Here is a 22,828-nt window from a genome sequence, read left to right as displayed (position 1 = left end):
ATGTCTAGGGCAGGGGTTCCCAAACTTTTTTGAATCACGTCACCCTAGAGCATCAAGATATTTTCAAGTCACCCCTAGGCCAAATGCTTCTTATCAAGAAATTCAGAAAAAAAATATTAAATTAAGTGCATTGTGTGTATATGTTACAGTTATCTGGTGAGGGACAGGATTTGCTTCTGTTTATCCACATATATTATGATTGGCAGCCACCAGCACTGATTTTGCCTGGAACATTGACCATAAATAATATGAATTCATCTTGGTCCACCAACCCAAGGCACCCCTGCAAGTGTCCTGAGGCACCCCAGGGTGCCTAGGCACACAGTTTGGGAACCACTGGTCTAGGGTCATTACTCGGTTCTTCGACCACTCCCCCAGACTCCCACTCTTGCTCCAGTGTGCTGCAGAGTGGTTGATTGTCGACTGCATTTTGAAACCCCTCTCTAGAAATCCTGTGTTTGCCACTGAGGTGGACTGAGGCATAATGAGTCATAGTGGGCCAGGCAATGCAAGTATTCCAGAGGCAGTCTCCAGAGCTATGTATCTAAGCAAGGAAAATGTAGGAGTCAGGAGTAGGGGGAAACTCCAATGTATTTAGAAGGCTTTAAGATTAAAAGGTATTCCCGCATTAGAATACCAATATGGGTCAGGATAATCATGAGGAGGGGAATATTGTTTGAAAAGGATAAAGGGAAAGACCAGTTGGTGAAATCAAGTCAAAAACAGGATCAGTGTTTAAATTAGTATTGGATAGTGTATTAATCTAATGCAAGGTTTTGCGCCAGAATTTTAGTATCTTGCGGCAATACTAGAAGAGATGGAAGAATTTGGCATTACGCATTTTGCATTTACAACATTCTCCCATGGCGATTGGGGGCATATACTGCATTTGCCCTGTGCTGGAGCAATATACAAGATTGTAGATTCTGTGAATAGTTTTATAGTGTACCACCTGAAGGTATGTGGAGTGAAGAGTTTTCATAATTTTCGGAAATTGAGCAAATAAGATATTAGGGGATGATATCTCAGGGATAACAGTCTTCCATGAGTCCCATAATATGGGGATGTGTTTAGCAGGAAGATGCGAGAGGAGAATGTTGTAGAGGTTGGATACCTTAAAATCATGAAATTGAAGGTGTAAGAATATGGGAGAAAGGGCATCTGAACACTGTGAGGATAAAATGAGTGGAGCTATTGTTAATAGGTAATGTCTCACCTGTAGATACATATAGAAGTGTGTACGTGGTAATTTATATTTGTCCTGAATTATTGTGAATGAGAATATTGTGCCTCCTGGGTCCTAAAGTTTTGTGGTTAAGTTGAGTCCTTTGCGGCTCCATTCGGTGTAGGTGGGGTTGCTTAAAGAGGGTGGAAAGTTAGGGTTACCCCAGATGGGTAGATGTGGTGATACTCATAGATTTCTATCTAATTGTTTGTTAATCTGTATCCATGCGTCATATGTGTGTTTAAATATAATATGATTCATTATGGTGGAGGGTATTAGTTTGGGTGGGGTATGAAGGAGAGCACTGGGAGAAAAATGGTGTAATAAAGACAAGTCCAGGGAGCCGTCTGTGTATGTTGACCTGTCTAATAACCAATCTGAAATATAACAGAAATGAACCGACCAGGAATAGGAATGGAAATCTGGAATTTTCAAGCCGCCCTTGGATATAGGATGTGCTAATTGCTTTTTAAGGTTTTAATGACTTTGTGTACTTCATCTAATGTTATAGGGGATGTAAGAGTTTGAGTGAATGAATCTGGGAGTTGAGGGAAGGTGACGTTAAACGGATTCAGTATTGAATCCCGGCGGTCGGGATCCCGGCGTTCAGAATCCCGACGCCGGAATCCCGACAGCCGAAATGCCGACAAGGGGGGGACGTGGATCGCCCCCCCTTGCGGGCTCGCTGCGCTCGCCATGCAGCGGGCCCGGTGCCTCGCTACGCTCGGCACGCTAATTTATTCTCCCTCCAGGGGTGTCGTGGACACCCCAGGAGGGAGAATGTGTCGGTATTTCGGCGGTCGGGATTCCGGCGTCGGGATTCTGAACGCCGGGATCCCGACCGCCGGGATTTTAACTGCATCCCACGTTAAACCACATATATTGTGTCAGTTGCATTGGGGAGTTTAAAGGTAAGAGGGTTGTTAAGAAAGGGGATGTGTAGGGGTAGAATATATGGAGGCATAGAACTTGGACATAAGCTGCGTTATTTGGGAGTTTGAAGTTGTAAGAGTGCCATCTGATTTAGTTAGAGGATAGACTAGCATAGGGGAATGGTTGGAATTAAGCATAGAGGATAGTAATTTCCCTGCCTTATTACCAAAAGTATGAAAACGGTAGTTAGAGTTAAATTGCAGTTTGTAGACGCTTGCAATAATTCGTCAAGAAAAGTTTTTGCTTGATGGTATGTGAATTTGGAGGCAGGGGTGGGGTTTTGTATGAATTTGGAATAGGAGTTTGCTAATTTATCTTGGAGGCTTAAGTAGTTCTTAAAGGAATTTTTTTTATTTAATTTTCGTAGGCCAAGATGGTTCCTCTTAAGGAGACTTTGGCAGCCATCCAAAACTTAGGGGGTTTGATGCTAAGTAATCTACATTATGCAGATGGAAATCTTCCCAGGTTTTTAGTGAGAAGTGAGATGAAAGGTTCAGAATGTGTCAGGTGTGTATTAGTAAAGAGATATCTGCCCTCAGGGTCGGCTGTGGTGTGGGTGATTTCTACAGGGAGAGATTTAGATGCTAGGATCACCATGCCTCTAGAATTCCTATTAAGGAGCTGAGGCTAGGACCTTCCATTTCAACATCTGCAACTTTGCTATTTCGGGAGATGGGTCTCCTGTAGGCAAACTATGTCTAGTGACTGTCTCTGGAGATACAGCAATACCTTATGTCTCTTTGCTGGGGAGTGAAATCCTCCAACATTGAGGGAGCCAATTTTCGACTCAGTCATGGGAGTCTGTGGTAGGATTAAATGTTTTTTGGCAATTCCAGTTGTGTCATTTTGATAAGACACCTTCATGATGGTGGGAAAACAAGAAGAAAGATAGAGACAAAAGGGAGGGGTAGACAACACAGGGGAGACATAACATCTAGATAAACAACGGGCTTGATCAACATGCCATAAGATTCAATATAATGCAGCTCAGGTTTATTGCTGAAACTGGAAAAGGGAGGTGAGAATGCGGGGAGGGGCTTGGTCACCTGGCTGCCCAAATCCAAAATGGCCACGGGAGGGCTGCTGTACATGTGCAACAGTGCACAGCACCTCCCACGGGCCTTCAAGTGGGCTCCCTGCTCCCGTTCCCCCTCTGCCCAGCTGGATAAGCTCCGCCCCCCTCTGCTCAGCATCTGGAGCTATGGTCAGAAAGCAGCAGCAGAAAGCAGCAGGTGAGGGGAGAGCACTCAATACATGCATCCCCCCTGCATTACATGCACCATGAGCCCCCCTGCATTATATACAACACAAGCCCCCCCATTACATATAACGCCACCCACCCCCAGCCCCCATTACATACACCGTTAACACCCTCCATTACATACATTTGTCTAAATGAATGGATGCAGATATGCATGCAAATGTTTTACTTTTAAAGGTACTGTACGTTCCCATTGATGATTGCCATGCAGTGCATATTTTTATTGTTAAGTCTACATAGCTACACTTTCACAAAGTCTTGCTTATTATATTAAGCATTGGATAATTTCTACTATTCTACCAAGATGTATATTTACTAAAGGCTGATTTTAATACATTTTCATCTACTGTATTTCAAATCTATTAAATTTGGTCTGAATAGATATTGGGGTTCCAGGGCTAAAACAAACATTTACTAACATTTAAAATAATAAGATAAAAAATGATCTGGTAAATGTATGTTTTAACCGAGATCCCAACATCAACATTAAGATATGGATGTGGTTCGTTTTATCGAATGACATTAGGTCGAATGTCATTTGGTCGACCCCACTAGGTCGAATGTGTAAAAAGGTCGACATGGGTTTATGTCGAACTTCCGACTATGTCGACTGCCATTAGGTCGACTGGGGTTAGGTCGAATTGCTCTTTTTGGGTTTTTTTTGGCCGAAATGTCAACAGTGTCGACATGGACACTGTTGACATAGTGAATCGGACCCTCGCATCGCTCGCTTCGCTCGCGATGCTTCGGGCACGGTGGCTCGCTTCGCTCGCCACAGCTTTAATAACCTCCTCCACGCCCTAGTGGATGGTAGGGCATGAACCACCGCCTGTCGGCACATGTCGGCACCAAAAAAACCCCAAAAAGAGCAATTCGACCTAACCCCAGTCGACCTAATGGCAGTCGACATAGTCAGAAGTTCGACATAAACCCATGTCGACCTTTTTACACATTCGACCTAGTGAGGTCGACCAAATGACATTCGACCTAATGTCATTCGATAAAACGACCGTATCCCATTTTAATCTATCTGAATATGATTAAAATTGACTTTTAGAAAATATACTCCTATGTCTCTCTCTCAAGAAAGTTTTTATATTTATCTGTTAGAATGGACTTGCTGGAGGCATCAATATAGTGAGTACTGAAAGTGGTCCTTTTTAGAAATTTGGGAAAATTACAAATGGACCAGCTCCCAATGGAGCTGTTCCTGGTGATATAGGGGGAAATTTACCAATATGAAAAACCTAGTTTTTCGTATTGGTATTTTCCCTACGACTGCATACGACTGTTTAAGTCGTATGCAAAGTCGTGTTCCGGAGGATCAGTTACAAAGCAGTCATATACGACTGCTTTGTAACCCTCCGATGTCGTAGAAATTCGTATTAGCGGCCGTATATACGGCCGCTAATACGAATTATTTCTAGCAGTCTGCACGGATCAGTCAGATCCGTGCAGGCTGCAATGTGTAAAAAAAAATAGAAAAATAAATAAATAAAAAAAAAAACGGCGTGGGGTCCCCCCCACAGCCGAAACCAGCACCAGGCTGACAGAGGCTGGAGCCGGTAATTAAAAATCAGGGAACCCGACAAATAGGGTTTCCCCGATTTTTAACAACCAGCCCCAGGCTCCTGCTCTGGGGCTGGTTCCCAAAATACGGGGGACAAAATGACTAGGGGTCCCCCGTATTTTAAGAACCAGCCCCAGGCAAAACCAGCCAGCAGGGTAATGCCACAGCCGGGGGGAGACTTTTTATGCAAGTCCCCCCGGCCAAAGCATTAACCCTACCGACCAGTCAGCCTGGCCAGGGGCCCTGGGGGAGTGGGGACCCCCCCAATAAAGGGGTCCCCCCCTCCAGGACTTACCTGACCAGGCTGAAGCCTGGTGCTGTCCTCGATGCCCCTGGGCGGTGGGCATCGAGCTGATGGTTTGGTGTAAAAAATAGAATAAAAACCATTGTCTTTTACTGGTGAACTATGAGTCCCAGCAAGCCTCCCCCGCAAGCTGGGACTTGGAGAACCACAAGTCCCAGCCTGCGGGGCATTAAAGGGCCCGCTGGGTCTTGTAGTTCCACAGTAAAAGAAAGAGTTAAATAAACACACTGACACACGTGAAAAATAAAAGTTTAATACATAAATAACACATACATACTGATACTTACCTTTCTTGATCCCGTAGGTAGCCCTGGTCCTGATGTCCTGTGTCGTCCATGTCGGCTGTCTGCGTCGTCCTCCAGGTCCATGTCGACGGTCCGTGTCGTCCTCCAGGTCCATGGCGGTGTCCGGGTCCGAAGAAATCCATGATGGAGCTGTGGAAGGAAATCCTACTCACCTGTTCCTGCGCTGAAGAAGTCTTCTCTTGATCCGACGTAGTCCAGGTAATCTTCAAGCTGTCGCCGGTCCCCGCTGTCTCCGCTGTCTCTGCATCGCGCTGAGGAGAGATGCTGAGAAGTTTCATATTCGGCGCCTCTCCTCAGACTGAATTCTATTGGCCGCCTAGCAGGCCAATCAGGAGCCGAGAAAGTCGGCTCCTGATTGGCCTGCTAGGCGGCCAATAGAATTCAGTCTGAGGAGAGGCGCCGAATATGAAACTTCAGCATCTCTTCTCAGCGCGATGCAGAGACAGCGGAGACAGCGGGGACCGGCGACAGCTTGAAGATTACCTGGACTACGTCGGATCAAGAGAAGACTTCTTCAGCGCAGGAACAGGTGAGTAGGATTTCCTTCCACAGCTCCATCATGGATTTCTTCGGACCCGGACACCGCCATGGACCTGGAGGACGACACGGACCGTCGACATGGACCTGGAGGACGACGCAGACAGCCGACATGGACGACACAGGACATCAGGACCAGGGCTACCTACGGGATCAAGAAAGGTAAGTATCAGTATGTATGTGTTATTTATGTATTAAACTTTTATTTTTCACGTGTGTCAGTGTGTTTATTTAACTCTTTCTTTTACTGTGGAACTACAAGACCCAGCGGGCCCTTTAATGCCCCGCAGGCTGGGACTTGTGGTTCTCCAAGTCCCAGCTTGCGGGGGAGGCTTGCTGGGACTCATAGTTCACCAGTAAAAGACAATGGTTTTTATTCTATTTTTTACACCAAACCATCAGCTCGATGCCCACCGCCCAAGGGCATCGAGGACAGCACCAGGCTTCAGCCTGGTCAGGTAAGTCCTGGAGGGGGGGGACCCCTTTATTGGGGGGGTCCCCACTCCCCCAGGGCCCCTGGCCAGGCTGACTGGTCGGTAGGGTTAATGCTTTGGCCGGGGGGACTTGCATAAAAAGTCTCCCCCCGGCTGTGGCATTACCCTGCTGGCTGGTTTTGCCTGGGGCTGGTTCTTAAAATACGGGGGACCCCTAGTCATTTTGTCCCCCGTATTTTGGGAACCAGCCCCAGAGCAGGAGCCTGGGGCTGGTTGTTAAAAATCGGGGAAACCCTATTTGTCGGGTTCCCTGATTTTTAATTACCGGCTCCAGCCTCTGTCAGCCTGGTGCTGGTTTCGGCTGTGGGGGGGACCCCACGCCGTTTTTTTTTTATTTATTTAATTTTTCTATTTTTTTACACCGAAGCCTGCACGGATCTGACTGATCCGTGCAGGCAAAAACGCAAATACGACATGAAAATGGTGTTCTATTTTCCTGTCGTATTTGCGTGGGTGTTTTACACCACTAAGCAGCCGTATTATCCATACGGCTGCTTAGTAAATCAGAAACCACCATTCTTTTGAATGGTGATTTCTGTCGTATTCTATCGATGGTGTAGACATTCGTATTTGTAAATACAAATACGAATGTTCCATCTTTCGGACAACGAATTGTTGTATTTTTGGGATTGTAAATTCCGAAAATACAAATTCGTAAAAAAAAGGTGTATTTCTCCCTACGAATACACCTTTTTTCTACGAATCCATTTTGGTAAATGTCCCCCATAATCGCCATTCACCACCTCGCAGCAGCTGAAGGAAACGGGTGTGCACCCCGTAGAATCAGAGCTCTCCACCGCCAGTCCCCTGCACCTACCCGCCGCTCTCCCGCAGCCCCCACCTGCTGTTCTTACTCCCCGCCTGTCTCCCTGAAGCAGAGACGGGCAGGAAAGGCACTCCCCTCCACCTTGCTGGAGCTCCTGTCCTCCAGCTTGCACCAGCCAAGGACATCTGGCAATCCTGTAGGCTGATGTTTACCAGATGTTTACCAGATTCCAATGGAGAAGTTCTATGTCATATGGGCAGTGGCTATGGGCAACCAATCAGAATCTACTTATTTATCACCTTCTAGAAGTTAATAGATGGTATCTGATTGGTTGCCCATAGGAACGTCTGATGTGAAACACATCTCCCATCTTTGTAAATTTCCTCCTAATAATTATAGTACTTGTTTCCTAGCACGGCGCCAGTGATAAAATTGTATCCATCGGGACCTAAAAAATCGCGTCGATCGCATCGCATGCAACCAAATCGCATGCGATGCGATCGACGCGATTTTTACATTGGAACCAATGTAAAATGGTCCCTGAGACCCGATTTTACATTGGCCCCAATGTTAAATGCCCCCCAGACCCCAATTTTTATTGTATCCCCACCCTGATGGGTCAAATGCCCTCCCCCCATTGTAAACTCCACCCACGATTAACGCCAACCTGAAGCGTGGCGAGCACTGCGAGCCCACGAGGGGCGGCGGTACGCGTCCTCTGACCTTTTCATACCCCCACTATCCACGTCGGCATGGAGTTGATTCTATATAGTGTGGTGAGCGCAGCGAGCCACCGAGCCCGAAGCGTGGCGAGCGGACGTGCATAACTTCACAGGTATCACGCGTCCCCTCGCGGGGCACGCTATGCTCGCCACGCTTCGGGCTCGGTGGCTCGCTGCGCTCGCCACACTATATAAAATCAACTCCACACCGATGTGGATAGTGGGGGTATGCGATGGACGCAATGGACGCAATTTTTTAATTGTCGGGGAAAAGGCTAAAAATAGCCCTAAAATCACGTCGGTCGCTGACTGGAATGTGTGTGTTTGGGGGGGGGGGCATTTCCGATTACCTGCCCTGCCCCAGTGTACTGGGATGAGCGGCCACGCAGGAGTTCCGTAGGACAGGGTTTTGCGTCGGCCATGTTCTTCTGGTGTCTGCCAGGCAGCAGGGCAGAAGCGTCGGGGACGTTGTTAGGCAACACCCCAAACTTCTGGTTTTAGTACAGCGGTGAGGAGACAGACAGAGGCTACAGCTGATGCACCCCATGCCAGAAGAGGGTGGATTTAAAAAAAAAATAACCATCTCACCCTGCTCATAGTCGCCGGGTAAAGTGTCTTGACTGTCTGTTCTGCTGCAGAGTGTCAGCATGTTACCAGTGTCTACCTGCCTGCTAGAGTGTGTCAGCCAGGGCTGAATTAAGCCTTCAGGGGGGGGGGGGGTCCAGGTCACTTTAGACAGGGGGGCCTCTCCCACTTGTCATTACTGGCCGCAAACTGCATGGGAGAATATTACACTGTCAAAACACAGAGTAAAGGTTGGTCAATGGTCAATGGGTAACTTCAGGGGGCTGGATTGATATAAACATTATATATATATATATATATATATATATATATATATATATATATATATAAAAGAAAGGGGGGGTTTCAGGGTGCGCTTAACCTTTCCTGATTGAACAGAATCTTTCAAGTATGGTGAGACAATTTAATGTTAAACTGCCCTAAGGGCATAGCAGTGTACAATAAAGGTTTGATACAATTACAGTGAATCACAAAATAAATGATATCTTTTTTGACAAATGTTGTACAATCACAACAAGTATTTCAATACGCCCATAAGCCCAACGCGTTTCGTCATTTGCATGACTTCATCAGGGGCACGATGCGACAGTTGAACAAGATGATCACACTGTGAATCATAATACATACATATAAGTACAATGAACATTTCATAAGAACAATAGAATAAATCTTTTTTTTATAATATAAAGAATGAATTTAAAAAAGGAGAGAGAGGAGAGCAGGGTGTGGAGAACGAGGATAAATATGGTGTGTTCAAAGTATATTTGAAACAAAATTGATCGTTCACATACCAATTATAAAATGAGACAAAATTCTCCCAGGCGGTAAATGATAAAGCGAAGGTGATTCTCAGGTAATATTAATACAGACGACCAGAAATCCTAAAAACACAATCAATACAGTCCTCAATGTAATATCAATATTAACATAAATCTGGTCGATGAATGGGTAGTACATACCACTGGCTGCTGTATATAATATATAGAATGACAGCACCTCAGGTTCTTTTAAGCGAAAGAAACGGCCTTCAAATACTATGGGGGACATTTACCAAAATGGATTCGTAGAAAAAAGGTGTATTCGTAGGGAGAAATACACCTTTTTTTTACGAATTTGTATTTTCGGGATTTACAATCCCAAAAATACAACAATTCGTAGTCCTAAAGATGGAACATTCGTATTTGTAGTTACAAATACGAATGCCCTACACCATCGATAGGATACGACAGAAATCACCATTCAAAAGAATCGTGGTTTCTGATTTACTAAGCAGCCGTACTGACAATACGGCTGCTTAGTGGTGTGAAACACCCACGCAAATACGACAGGAAAATAGAACACCATTTTCCTGTTCTATTTGCGTTTTAGCCTGCACGGATCAGTCAGATCCGTGCAGGCTACAGTGTAAAAAAATAGAAAAAATAAATAAATAAAAAAAAAACCGGCGTGGGGTCCCCCCCACAGCCGAAACGAGCACCAGGCTGAAGGAGCCGGGGCCGGTAATTAAAAATCAGGGAACCCGACAAATAGGGGTTCCCCGATTTTTAACAACCAGCCCCAGGCTCCAGGTCCGGGGCTGGTTCCCAAAATACGGGGGACAAAATGAGTAGGGGTCCCCCGTATTTTAAGAACCAGCCCCAGGCACAACCAGCCGGCAGGGTAATGTCACAGCCGGGGGACACTTATAATATAAGGTCCCGCGGCCAAAACATTCTCCCTACCGACCAGTCAGCCTGGCCAGGGGCCCTGGGGGAGTGGGGACCCCCCCAATGAAGGGGTCCCCCCCCTCCAGGACTTACCTGACCAGGCTGAAGCCTGGTGCTGTCCTCGATGCCCCTGGGCGGTGGGCATCGAGCTGATAAATGTTGTAAAAAAAAGATGAACCTATTGTTTTTTACTGTGGCACTACAAGTGCCAGCAAGCCTCCCCAGCAAGCTGGGACTTGGAGAACCACAAGTCCCAGCCTGCTGGGCATTAAAGGGCCCGCTGGCACTTGTAGTTCTACAGTTAAAAAAATAGTGCACAAAACACACTGACACACTTTTAAAATAAAACTTTATTACACACAAAGCCCACACATACTAATACTTACCTATCTTCTTCCCATAGGTCGCCCTGGTCCTGTGTCGGCGTCTTCTGGTCCTGTGTCGTCTTCTTCCTCCATGTCGACCGTCGCTGTCGCCGTCCGGATCCGACGAAATCCATTTGGGAAGCTGTGGAAGGAAACCATACTCACCTGTCCCAGCGCGACGTAGTCCAGGTAAGGGTCTTTGCAAAAAAACAAACCGACACCCCGAAACCAGACCGGACTGACGGAGACGCACGGTGTTTACATCGTGCGGCTCCGCCTCCCGAATGCCGCTATTGGCCGCCTTGCGGCCTAGCGGCCAATCAGGAGCCGCTAGGCCGCAAGGCGGCCAATAGCGGCATTCGGGAGGCGGAGCCGCACGATGTAAACAAACACACGTGCGTCTCCGTCAGTCCGGTCTGGTTTCGGGGTGTCGGTTTGTTTTTTTGCAAAGACCCTTACCTGGACTACGTCGCGCTGGGACAGGTGAGTATGGTTTCCTTCCACAGCTTCCCAAATGGATTTCGTCGGATCCAGACGGCGACAGCGACGGTCGACATGGAGGAAGAAGACGACACAGGACCAGAAGACGCCGACACAGGACCAGGGCGACCTATGGGAAGAAGATAGGTAAGTATTAGTATGTGTGGGCTTTGTGTGTAATAAAGTTTTATTTTAAAAGTGTGTCAGTGTGTTTTGTGCACTATTTTTTTAACTGTAGAACTACAAGTGCCAGCGGGCCCTTTAATGCCCAGCAGGCTGGGACTTGTGGTTCTCCAAGTCCCAGCTTGCTGGGGAGGCTTGCTGGCACTTGTAGTGCCACAGTAAAAAACAATAGGTTCATCTTTTTTTTACAACATTTATCAGCTCGATGCCCACCGCCCAGGGGCATCGAGGACAGCACCAGGCTTCAGCCTGGTCAGGTAAGTCCTGGAGGGGGGGGACCCCTTCATTGGGGGGGTCCCCACTCCCCCAGGGCCCCTGGCCAGGCTGACTGGTCGGTAGGGAGAATGTTTTGGCCGCGGGACCTTATATTATAAGTGTCCCCCGGCTGTGACATTACCCTGCCGGCTGGTTGTGCCTGGGGCTGGTTCTTAAAATACGGGGGACCCCTACTCATTTTGTCCCCCGTATTTTGGGAACCAGCCCCGGACCTGGAGCCTGGGGCTGGTTGTTAAAAATCGGGGAACCCCTATTTGTCGGGTTCCCTGATTTTTAATTACCGGCCCCGGCTCCTTCAGCCTGGTGCTGGTTTCGGCTGTGGGGGGGACCCCACGCCGGTTTTTTTTTTATTTATTTATTTTTTCTATTTTTTTTTACACCTTGCAGCCTGCACGGATCTGACTGATCCGTGCAGACTGCTAGAAATAATTCGTATTAGCGGCCGTATATACGGCCGCTAATACGAATCATTACACCATCGGAGGGTTACAAAGCAGTCGTATATGACTGCTTTGTAACTGATCCTCCGGAACACGACTTTGCATACGACTTAAACAGTCGTATGCAGTCGTAGGGAAAATACCAATACGAAAAACTAGGTTTTTCATATTGGTAAATTTCCCCCTATATGTATAGCTTTTTGCTTGACAGGTCCACAAATGGTATATAGTAGTGATGGGAAAAAGGGTTTATAAAAGTGTATCTTAGTGGTGAAAAAAAAGGGTTTTTATTTTATGAACTATTACTATAGTTCATTAATAGTTTTTTTTTATATTGTAATATATAAATATAAATATATGTAAACATATAGCTATATGTATGCACACATATATACAAATAAGTGAGCAAATATGATGATTTAAAAAGTGACAATTGCCCTTATAGTGCATTTTAGGGTCCCGTAGGATACCATATATTTAATACGATTAGGGGTGTCCATAGGGCAACATATATTAATTACAAATAAACAGCATTGATCACAGTATCTATCAAACAGTGACTTCAAAGCTAAAGTTCACCAGTGCAAAAAAGGTGGTGATATGGAAGAACTTACTTGTGATCCAATAGATGGGTGTTCACTGCTCAGCTCCAAACATGGGAATGGCTGAGAAGTGAAAGTGCTGGGTATATATAGGGAATGATCAAAAACGTCACTTCCTGTGAGGTGAAATTTGTAATAAACCTTATATCCATGTGAGGTGGATGTATAAACTATTTTGCTGGCATATGTTCAGAGTGTGTAAAGTCCACTAAATGAAAGCGTTAATGGTCCCATAGAATAATAAATAGAAATATAGGTGGCACGCTCAAACATGATTTGGAATGCATGGTAACCATACCATGCGTTCCACTACCGTCATTTCCGCCAGTGACTGAACAGCTCTGACAGCTGTGCAAATAAGTGATTATTTTAAATATTTAGGAACTACTGTCCCACAGTGTGCGGTCACAGTTCAATCCTCTGTTCAATAATCCTTGAAAAGTGCTAAGATCTCTCTTTTTGATCCAGCAGCTCTGTTTTCCACCTTTCGGTGTTCCTGGGTCCAAGCAGGTGTGTAATCTAGAACAGTAGTGAAAACAGGCGCTCTATAGTGCATGTTAAATGTTATAAAACCATTTTATCCGGTGCACAAACAGACAGGATAAGATGGGATCATGTACCACAAGAAGACCACATGTAAACAACATAAAAATCAACATGGCCTAGCGACGTCACTTGGAACAAAGGAGTCCTGAGCAAAACCAGCTTCCACTATCGTTAGGTGCTGCGCACCGATTTTTATGCTGTTTACATGCGGTCTTCATACAGCCTCTTGTGGTACGTGATCCCACCTTATCCTGTCTGTTTGTGCACCAAATAAAATGGTTTTGTAACATTTACATGCACTATGGAGCACCTACTATTCTATATATTATATGAGGAGGGGCGGGAAGACCAACAAGAAGAAGAAGAAGAGGAAGGCGGATATAAGGGTGGTGTTTAATTTGTTAAGTACTGTCCTTGTTCCTGCTGAATTAGTACTCCTCAGCTTAGGTTTAACTTTAGGTCTGCCAAGAGAAAGAACTGTGCATTTATGGACTTTGGGTAGAATATGTATCACTGGGGAAACTTAGTATTCCATTTTGATCAAGTCAACATCATCTGATACTTCCTTTCTCCAAATGCTTGTTTGAGTTTTGAATAGGTAACTTGGTTGGACAGTTGCCAATAAATTTCTTTGCTGTCATTATTTTTATTTAAGATGGATTTTCCTCCTCCTTTATCACAAGTATAAATAACAATATTGTCATGTTTGCTGATATTTGAGATACAGTAGCTTCTCTTTCATTCCATGTGAGATTGATCTTCTACTGGAACTCATGGTCTTTTGGTATCCCAAATTACATTGGGCCTTATTCTGGTTCACTCCTTCTGGCAAATTCCTTCTCAGATGGACAAAATCATGTGCACTGCAGGGGGGCAGATGAAAAATGTGCAAGGAGAATTAGATTTGGTTGAGTTATTTTGTTTCTGTGCAGGGGAAATACTGACTGCTTTATTTTTACACTGCAATATAGATCTCACTTTGAAGTAAAACCCCACCAAATCGAATTCTCTCTGCACAGGTTACATCTACCCCACCTGCAGTGCACATGGTTTTGTCCATCTAAGAATTTGCCAGAAGTAGTGAGCCAGAATAAGGCCCATTATATCTGCCTGATCATCTGGTATTTACTTACACCCAAAAACAAGAACTCCCACACTGTGGGCCTTATTCTGATCGGTGCGTACTTTACCGAATTCTGACGTAGCGGTCCGCACGCCACGCTGTGCGGACATCGTCAGTAGAAACGCCCACCGAGCCTCCACATTCGGACGGAATCACTGTTTAAGAAGAGGGCGTGTTTACTGACGACATACAAACCTTGCGTGTGCGGTGGACATACACAGATTCGGCACGGTCTTACCGCATCAGAACGGACGGGACCCTGGCCGTACGCACCGATGTTATTGGTGAATGTAAAAGTGACATGTATATTTATATTAGTGATAGCAAGTTCTGTCCATTAGTTGCAGTGTAAATGTGTGTCAAAACTGCAGCATATATGTGTGTGTTTAGTAATGGTCCATTTAAGCTGCAATGGTTCCAATTGAAGCACTGACAAGCGTGTAATTAATGAGTAATGAGTAAAGGAGTGGATTGTATTGTGTTCAGCTGACATTGGTTGTACTGATTGGGCGTTCCGATTGCCTAGCGCATGAACGAGTGGTGTCCGCAAAGCAATACTTGCTTATGAACACCGCATATTTCTAGCCTTTTTGTTCGCGTGCAGTCGGTGTGCTGTCCGAATGCACACCTACCAAAATGAGTGCACTCCCTCGTGCACGCCCATGTTTACGCCCAGTTTAGCCCACTTTGAAACTACGCCCCTGTGTAGTTCCGAATGACGCCCATAATACGCCCATATTTCCTGAATGATTGCGGTGCACATTTCTGTACGGCATTAGTGAGTACAAGTACGGAGACCATGCGTAGCACATGCGCATCGCGTTCCCCACGCATGCGCAGACGGCTAAAAAACGCCATCTGTAAGAATTCAGGAAAGTACGCACAGACCAGAATAAGGCCCTATGTATTTATTCCACAGAAGTAGCAGTATACATTTAAGTGTTGCTATTTATTTGTTGTTTGTTTGTATCATATACTGAAGTGAACTGTGATCCCTTCTCGTCTGCTGAGATGGAGCCAGAAATGGAGCCACATTATTTGGAATTGTTGCTAAACCTGCTCAATCCAAAACGTCTTTAAAAAAGTCCTACTGTAGCCTATTAAAATAACTTAACAAAGGAGAAGGGGGTATGATGTTTTGACCTTTTGTAACTGGACTTGAAATTATTATTGTGAGGTTAAATTTACCTTTTGCCGTCTGGGTCATTTCACTCTGAGGGGTACATTTACTAAGATAGGAGTTCTATAGAAGATTGGATGTTGCCCATAGCAACCAATACATTTCTATATATAAGAAGGTGCTAAATAAATAAGAATCGGTTTGGTTGCTATGGAAAACATCCCATCTTCAGTAGAACTCCCATCTTGGTAAATTTGCTCTGAGGTGTCACACATCTCCCACTGCTAAATACATATTTTCATATTTGTGTTTGTTTGTTTTTATGGAAACCATTATATCAATAGACACTTTTTAGATGAAGACAGATTTTGATGTCAAGAAAGAAACCTTTATGTAAAAATTGGAGTATTTACTACCATAAGTACGGGTACAGATGGTTACCAACTCACCACCACCAAAGATACTTGTATATGCTAGTAACCACAACTCATTGTACGAGGAGTACATCGACTTGGTGACTTTTTGAGGAACCATTGTTATCCATATAACTTTTATAAAGAAAACAAAAATGTATTGTTGGTAATTGGGATACTCAGTCCAAATTCACCAACTTTAAATAGAGTCCCATTGTGACACTCAAATGTGTGTAAGAACATATAGAAGTTATATACAGATGTAGCCATGCTCATCTTGGCTACTTTGAGCCACAATTGTGACATGAATTGTGTGGCATTTGCACATGTCATAGTGGCACCCACAGCACATTACAAATCTGTTAGTTGGTAGCCCTTAAATCCAACAAGAGTTTTTGCCACAGTCACCAGCTCATATATAATTCTTGCTTTTTATTTTTGTTGTGTGTTATCTTTTCAGTTGATTATATTGCTCTTTGATTTGTACCATTCCACTTTTATACTAGATAACTAGCTGTATACTTTCCTTACAACTGTAACATTCAATGTCATTATAGATACATTGATTGTAAAAAATGTATGACTAGTATAGATACTGTTCAAAAACCAATACAACCATGACCCAGTACAAAACTAGGCACCCACCACCCAGAAAGTTTGGTGCTGGGTCTGTAGCTGGAACCTGCAGATACTTGTCTGTGGTCCAGGCACTCTTCCTGCTACTGTCTAAAATTGACTTTGCAAAATAGCCACCGCCTCACAGCAAACAGTTATTAAGAATGCTAGAGGAGGCCGACACTTTGAAGATTTGCAGCCTAGCAATCAGGTCTGAATTGGGTTAATAAAGCAGACGTAGATAAAGCACCAACCAAATGGCTCATAAATGTCATTTTCCAATTAAAGTCTTTAGCATGGCCGTTAGGAGCTAATTGTCTCATACTTTATCTCTCTCCAAGGTTTAGTTCTTAGACCCCACTGTCAAATATGTACAAAGCAGGAAAAGTTAGCCATAGAAAAGTTCAAGCCACTGAGGATCTTGTTAGAGCTGTTTATAATTAAGTTACAAATCAGATGGATAATGAGAACGACCTAAAGAATGAGTTTTTTTGTAAATTATCCCAGCTGTACATTTTTTTCATTGGATACAATATATAAAGGACTAGGGCAAGTAAGGCTACAGCAGTAACCCTGCCCATGCTGAATACACAATAATCTGCTTTGATGACTTATTTTCCAATCTTCTCTTTTAAGGTAGAAATAACATAAACTATAACTAAAATGTATATTGCCCTCAAGATTCTTCTAGAATATAGGCAAGTAAATGTTTCTGCAATAAATGAATGATTTACTAAAATATAAATATTTTGCTTGCAGATAACTTTATCTGTTTGAACCAAATCCTGTTTTATGGACAAGCCCCAATTCAGATGCGGATGTGGTCTCTATCACTGGTGTTCACATGGAAGCAACAGCAATAGCACTGATATAGAAATATAGCAGGAGCCATGTCTTTTTTTATGTATTCATGATTTGAGCTGCATTCTAGGATTTTATTAGGATACTTAAACTATTAGATAATTTGAGACAACATCGGTCAGCTGCATTATTTATGGGGTCGCACCAGCTGGCCATCAAAGATGCAACAAATACTGGGCCAATACTAAGCAAATAAATATTCCTGGCCTCATTGGCAACACATTGGCCACATGCCTCCATTTTAGGAAACAGAGGTCGTCACCACCACAAAATGGCATCCAATGTTGCAGACCCATTCTGCACAGTACATTTCTGATATATTCACAAAGTACCGAATATTGTAACATTGTGGCATGTGCTGCTCATAAGGTCCATTAACTGCTTAAAGTGGTACAAATTTGAAAGTTGATAAGTTCCAGGTAAATGTTCTAAATACATGCTGTAAAAATGTACTGCAACCAATGTGTTTAAGTGATGCATCTTTACCATGTTTTCCACAAGCTTTTTTAATACAGTGCATTTTTACCAGTCTGTTAGTACACATTATATCATTTATGCCTCTTTCCCACTGCAGCTAAAAAACGGTAAATTGCCGATTTTCAGTGCAATTTACCGTTTAAGGCTGCAGTGGGAAAGTGCCAGAGTTGAAATACCGTTTAAAGTTAAATGGTATTTCAACCCGTTTTTAAAGCAGAGTCCTACACGGCTAAATAACGTTTAAGAGGCAGTGGGAATGCCTCTTAAACGTTATTTAGCTTCCAGGCAGTCCCAGTGCCTGATTAGACCTAGTAGTTCTCACTTTGTGCATGTGTAATGAGTGCACGTGCATAATAAAGAGCCGCTTATTACATATGCGCATATTTAATGAGCGGCTCATTAGTATGCACGTGCATTCATTACATATGCGCAAAGTGAGACTATTAGATCTCATCAGGCACAGGGACTGCCAGTAGCCTGCATGGACCCTGCATGGACCTCCAGGGCAGCCGAGAGGAATGCCGGGCCCCGGTAAAATTTTGGGGGCGTGGCCTAATTGTGCGTGTGTTGTGGGAACCTCCCACACTCAGGCCACGCCCCCAAAATGTTTAGAGGAGGGTGAAAGAAAACTCTAAAAACTGTAATCTCAGCAGCAGCACACACCTACAGCATGTGCTGTGCTGACAGCAGCCTCAGCAGGACCTCTCACGCTGTCAGTGAGACACTCATGCTGAGCCTGCTGTCAGCATAGCACATGCTGTAGGTGTGTGCTGCTGTTGTTGCTACCCGGGAGGGATGGAGGGGGAAGGGAGGGGTCAGACCAGGGCCCCTACGGGGCCCCTTCAGCAAGCGTGGGCCCGGGTAATTAGTACCCGCTCCCCCCCTCTCTCGGCTCCCCTGTGGACCCCCGCTGCCTCCCCACTGCCCTGCATCCCCGTGCAGGTAAGTACAAGGGGAGGGGAGGTGGGGGCACAGGGCAGGTACGGGGGTTAGGCACTATTTACACTTGGGGTGGGGGGGAGGGATTAGGCGCTCTTTACACTGGGGGGGGGGTTAGGCACTCTACATTTTACACGGTTCACTGCAATGGGAATGGTACTTAAATGGTATTTAAAACGGTAATCTGCTGCAGTGGGAATGCTAATACCGTTTTAAATACCATTTAAGATTACCAGTACTTTAAACTGGTCTGCAGTGGGAAAGCAGCATAAAATACTTTGTTTAGGAACAAGCTCATAAATATTACACTGTAGACCTAATGTCTGCATTATCTGTAAAATGACAGAAACTCATTGGCTTGTTTTTTTTTTGTCTCTTTTTTCTCCACAGGCATTGACAAATGTCAGCCTGCAAAATCAGCTCCTAAATTCCATTTTGCAAGCTGTATTTAAGAAAATGACAGGTTGATGGTTTACCACTCTTCGTTTTATCACTTTTCAAGGCTCAGTACATGTGGTCCTCTATTTCTTATCCAAAAACGTTATACATACAGTATACACTACAGTATACTGTATCAATATCTAGAGATAATAGGGTTGCCAACAAAGCCTTCTGACCTCTGTCTGTTTTTATTAGGGTTACCACCTAGTCCCTTTAATTCCGGACACATGTTAATTACACAGGTTCTGTGGCAGTTTAAAATCAGGTGAAGTGGAGTCTTAAAGTCAGCCAGCCACAGAACCTGAGTAATTAATATGTGTCCGGAATTAAAGGGACTAGGTGGTAACCCTAGTTTTTATCCAATTTTGTTGTAATATTTAAGTTTTCAATTTTAAAGGGCAAAGGTAATTAATGCTTTGCTAATTCCATAGCTGAAGAGTTATGGAATTCCACTGGCTTAATGTAGGCACTGTGCAGCAGCAGCTTAATAGAATAAGTTCCCTTGGTCAAGCAGCTGCATGCAAGCCTCACAACACCAAGTTGAATGCCAAGTGTCAGATAGAGGGGGGTATTTAATGTGGGATTCAGACTTTCTGAGCGTCTCGACAGTTGGAACCCCGGGTTATTTTCGCCTGTGACTTGACAGTTGGAATTCAATGTCCCCCTTGTAGAGTGGCAAAAAGTGGGTATGTTTGTGAAAACGGATGTGGATTGTTGGGAATCGACCGTTAATTTGACAACCCACAGCTGTCTCTGACAAAACAGCTCTGACTTGTTTTAAAGTCGGATCTGTTGTGTCCAAATCCGCCTTCAATGCTGTTGTTAATGGCAGCATTGAGTAGGCGGTGGGCACTATTTCCCCTGTTGGAAATAGCGCCCAACATTGTATATTACCCAGAGTGATCCAAAGCACACTTACAATGGACTATGGAACATTAGAAATGTGTTCTGTGGGGTGACAAACCATGGTTCCCTGTTTGAAAGTCAGATGGACGAGTCCGGGTTTTGCCGAGACCAGGATAAATGTTTGTAAAAAAGGGGGGATGTGAAACCGCACTTTACCTAATAACATGCAACAGGTGAAAATTTCAAAAACACATTTATTAAAATAAACACTTTAAAATGAAATTCATGTAAACATGATAGTACTGGTAATAGTTTTCATGAAAATGGAGAAAAGATAGTCACACAATTTTCCAATGGGATTGTGTCCTTGTGTCCGTTCCTAGATACGCTTCCTATTTGTGTTCCATATATATTGTGCCAATGGTTGTTAGAAGGACTGTTTAGGAGTGATGGTATCATCCAGCCCAGGGAGCCCCTGTTGGTATAGGGCTCGACCTGGTTTGTTGGCAGTAAAGAGTCCTGGTTAGCATGGCTGCTGGGATTTACTCGGGAAGCTGGTCCGGTCACAGTGAGGAGGCTGAGTGGAAGATCCAAAGGTGGGTGTCTAGGCTCCAATGCACCAACGCGTTTAGCTCTTATGGCTTTGTCAAGGTGATGACCAAGCCATAAGAGCAAATACTATAAAGACATGGTTGAGTTTGGTAACTTAAAGAACTTGACGAGCCTGTACAATGCCCTGACCTCAAACCCATTGAGCACCTTTGGAATGAACTGAAAGGGAGATTCCAAGCCAGGTCCTCTTGTCCAACATTAGTGCCTGACTTAATAAATACAGAGTGAATGGGCACAAATTCCCTCAGAAATACTCTTGTGGAAAGCCTTCAAAGAAGAATGGAATAGGTTATATCTGCAAAAGGGTTAGGCATCCCAATACTTTGTCCATATTGTATACATATTTCTATGTATAATTATGTCAGGGAAGCCATGGGGTAATATTACCTTTTTCCTAACCTTGTCCATTTTAATATTAGATGTCATGTTTTACATGCAATGGTTAACTGTTTATAATGTGGCAATATTTTGAGGTCTCCCATGAATAGAGGGGAGTTTATCCCATACTCCCACTCCCTTCACACTCCAACAATTGCATTATCTGCACTATTGTCTATATCTGATTTATCTGTACTCATTTTTAATTACAACAATAAAGTAAATGAAAGTTAAGTTTTATCAACATTAATTTCTTCTAATGTGTAATCTATCAATTTCTAGTGTGCAGTTATTCTAAATAAGCACCACCACTTCTAGTAATTAATTTGTAACATAATCCAATTATTAAGTAGTAGTAGTAATTTTACCATGTGTACTGTTAACTGGTGCTACAAAAAAAATTCCTTTTCAGTTTACTTTTTAAAATTTTCTATGTCAATGACCAATTACCTTACCAGTTAGATGCAACACAATGATGACGAATTAATTGATGCACAATATTTTTTTCATCTGTCTTTCTTCAGGTATCGATTCCTGGCCGCACAATGGCGGAAACAAACAAAACTGTAGTCAAATATTTTATTTTGTGGGCTTTTGCTGATTTGCACCAGCTGCGGAATCTACTTATCATCGTTTTTCTACTGACCTACATTATTTGTATTATGGGGAACGGTGCTATAATTCTTATTGTTAAAGTAGAACCTTCTCTTCATACTGTCATGTATTTTTTTATTAGCGTATTTTCTTTTTTAGAAATGATTGCTGTGACTATAACTGCCCCAAAACTTTTAGCCATTCTTATTGCACATAATAATATTATAACTTTCAATGAATGTTTTACTCAAATGTATATCTTCATCTCCTCCGGTGGAACCGAATGCTATCTTCTATTAGTAATGGTCTTTGACCGACACCTGGCTATTAACTATCCTTTGCGCTACTCTACAATAATGACCCCTACATTTTGTATTACTTTGGCTCTTTTACCGTGGGTTATAGGATATTCTGTTTCCTTAATCCTGGTCATCATCACAGCATGTTTGGAATTCTGTGGTCCTAATATGATCGACCAATTCTTCTGTGACTTGACACCTCTACAAAACTTGGCATGTTCTGATACATTCATTAGCAAGACAGCTACAAGAGCTGCCACTGCAGTTAGTGTAGAACTTCCTTTAGTTCTAATTATAGGATTGTACATCTATATAATAAGGACTGTTTCGAAGATCAAGAGTAGTGAAGGAAAACAGAAAGCCATTTCTACGTGCTTATCTCATCTCATCGTAGCAATCCTTTTTTATGGAACAGGAACCATTGTGTATGGCAATCCTCGGGGAAGCCGTTATGACAAATATTATGCTTTTATGTATACAGCATTTACACCTATGAGTAACCCTTTCATTTACACCTTTAGAAACAGGGATGTTAAGAAAGCTTTCAGGAATTTAATAAACCATCTTCTAAAACCGAATAGAATGTAAAATGATGTTCGTACAGTATTATGCAGTTCAAAAATTAAAACATAGATAGGGCTAATTTAATGTATGGACACCCCAAGCAACTGAGCAGGCTCTCTCAATTCTAAGCACCTACAAGCAGGGCTGGTCAAAGCCTTGGGAGTGCCCAGGGCACAAAAGACAGGAGGCCTTGGTTGTGTGATTGTGTGTGTGTGTGTGTGTGTGTATGTATGCATGTATGTGTGT

At 43.7% G+C, this 22,828-nt stretch overlaps 1 protein-coding gene across 1 annotated transcript; it reads left to right on the top strand.

The window, feature by feature from the left end:
- The first annotated feature begins 21,880 nt into the window (after window positions 1–21,880).
- On the top strand, window positions 21,881–22,606 carry LOC146049568 (olfactory receptor 1M1-like). Its single transcript, XM_083166093.1, has one exon. It carries the CDS (start codon window positions 21,881–21,883, stop codon window positions 22,604–22,606), a length of 726 nt encoding a protein of 241 aa, XP_083022219.1.
- Window positions 22,607–22,828: the final 222 nt, after the last annotated feature.

Source organism: Crinia signifera, chromosome 12 (assembly GCF_055691185.1).
Source record: "Crinia signifera chromosome 12, ASM5569118v1, whole genome shotgun sequence".
Lineage (NCBI taxonomy): Eukaryota > Metazoa > Chordata > Amphibia > Anura > Myobatrachidae > Crinia > Crinia signifera.
Note: the sequence above shows the minus strand (reverse complement) of the source record. Positions and strands in the feature narration are given on the sequence as shown.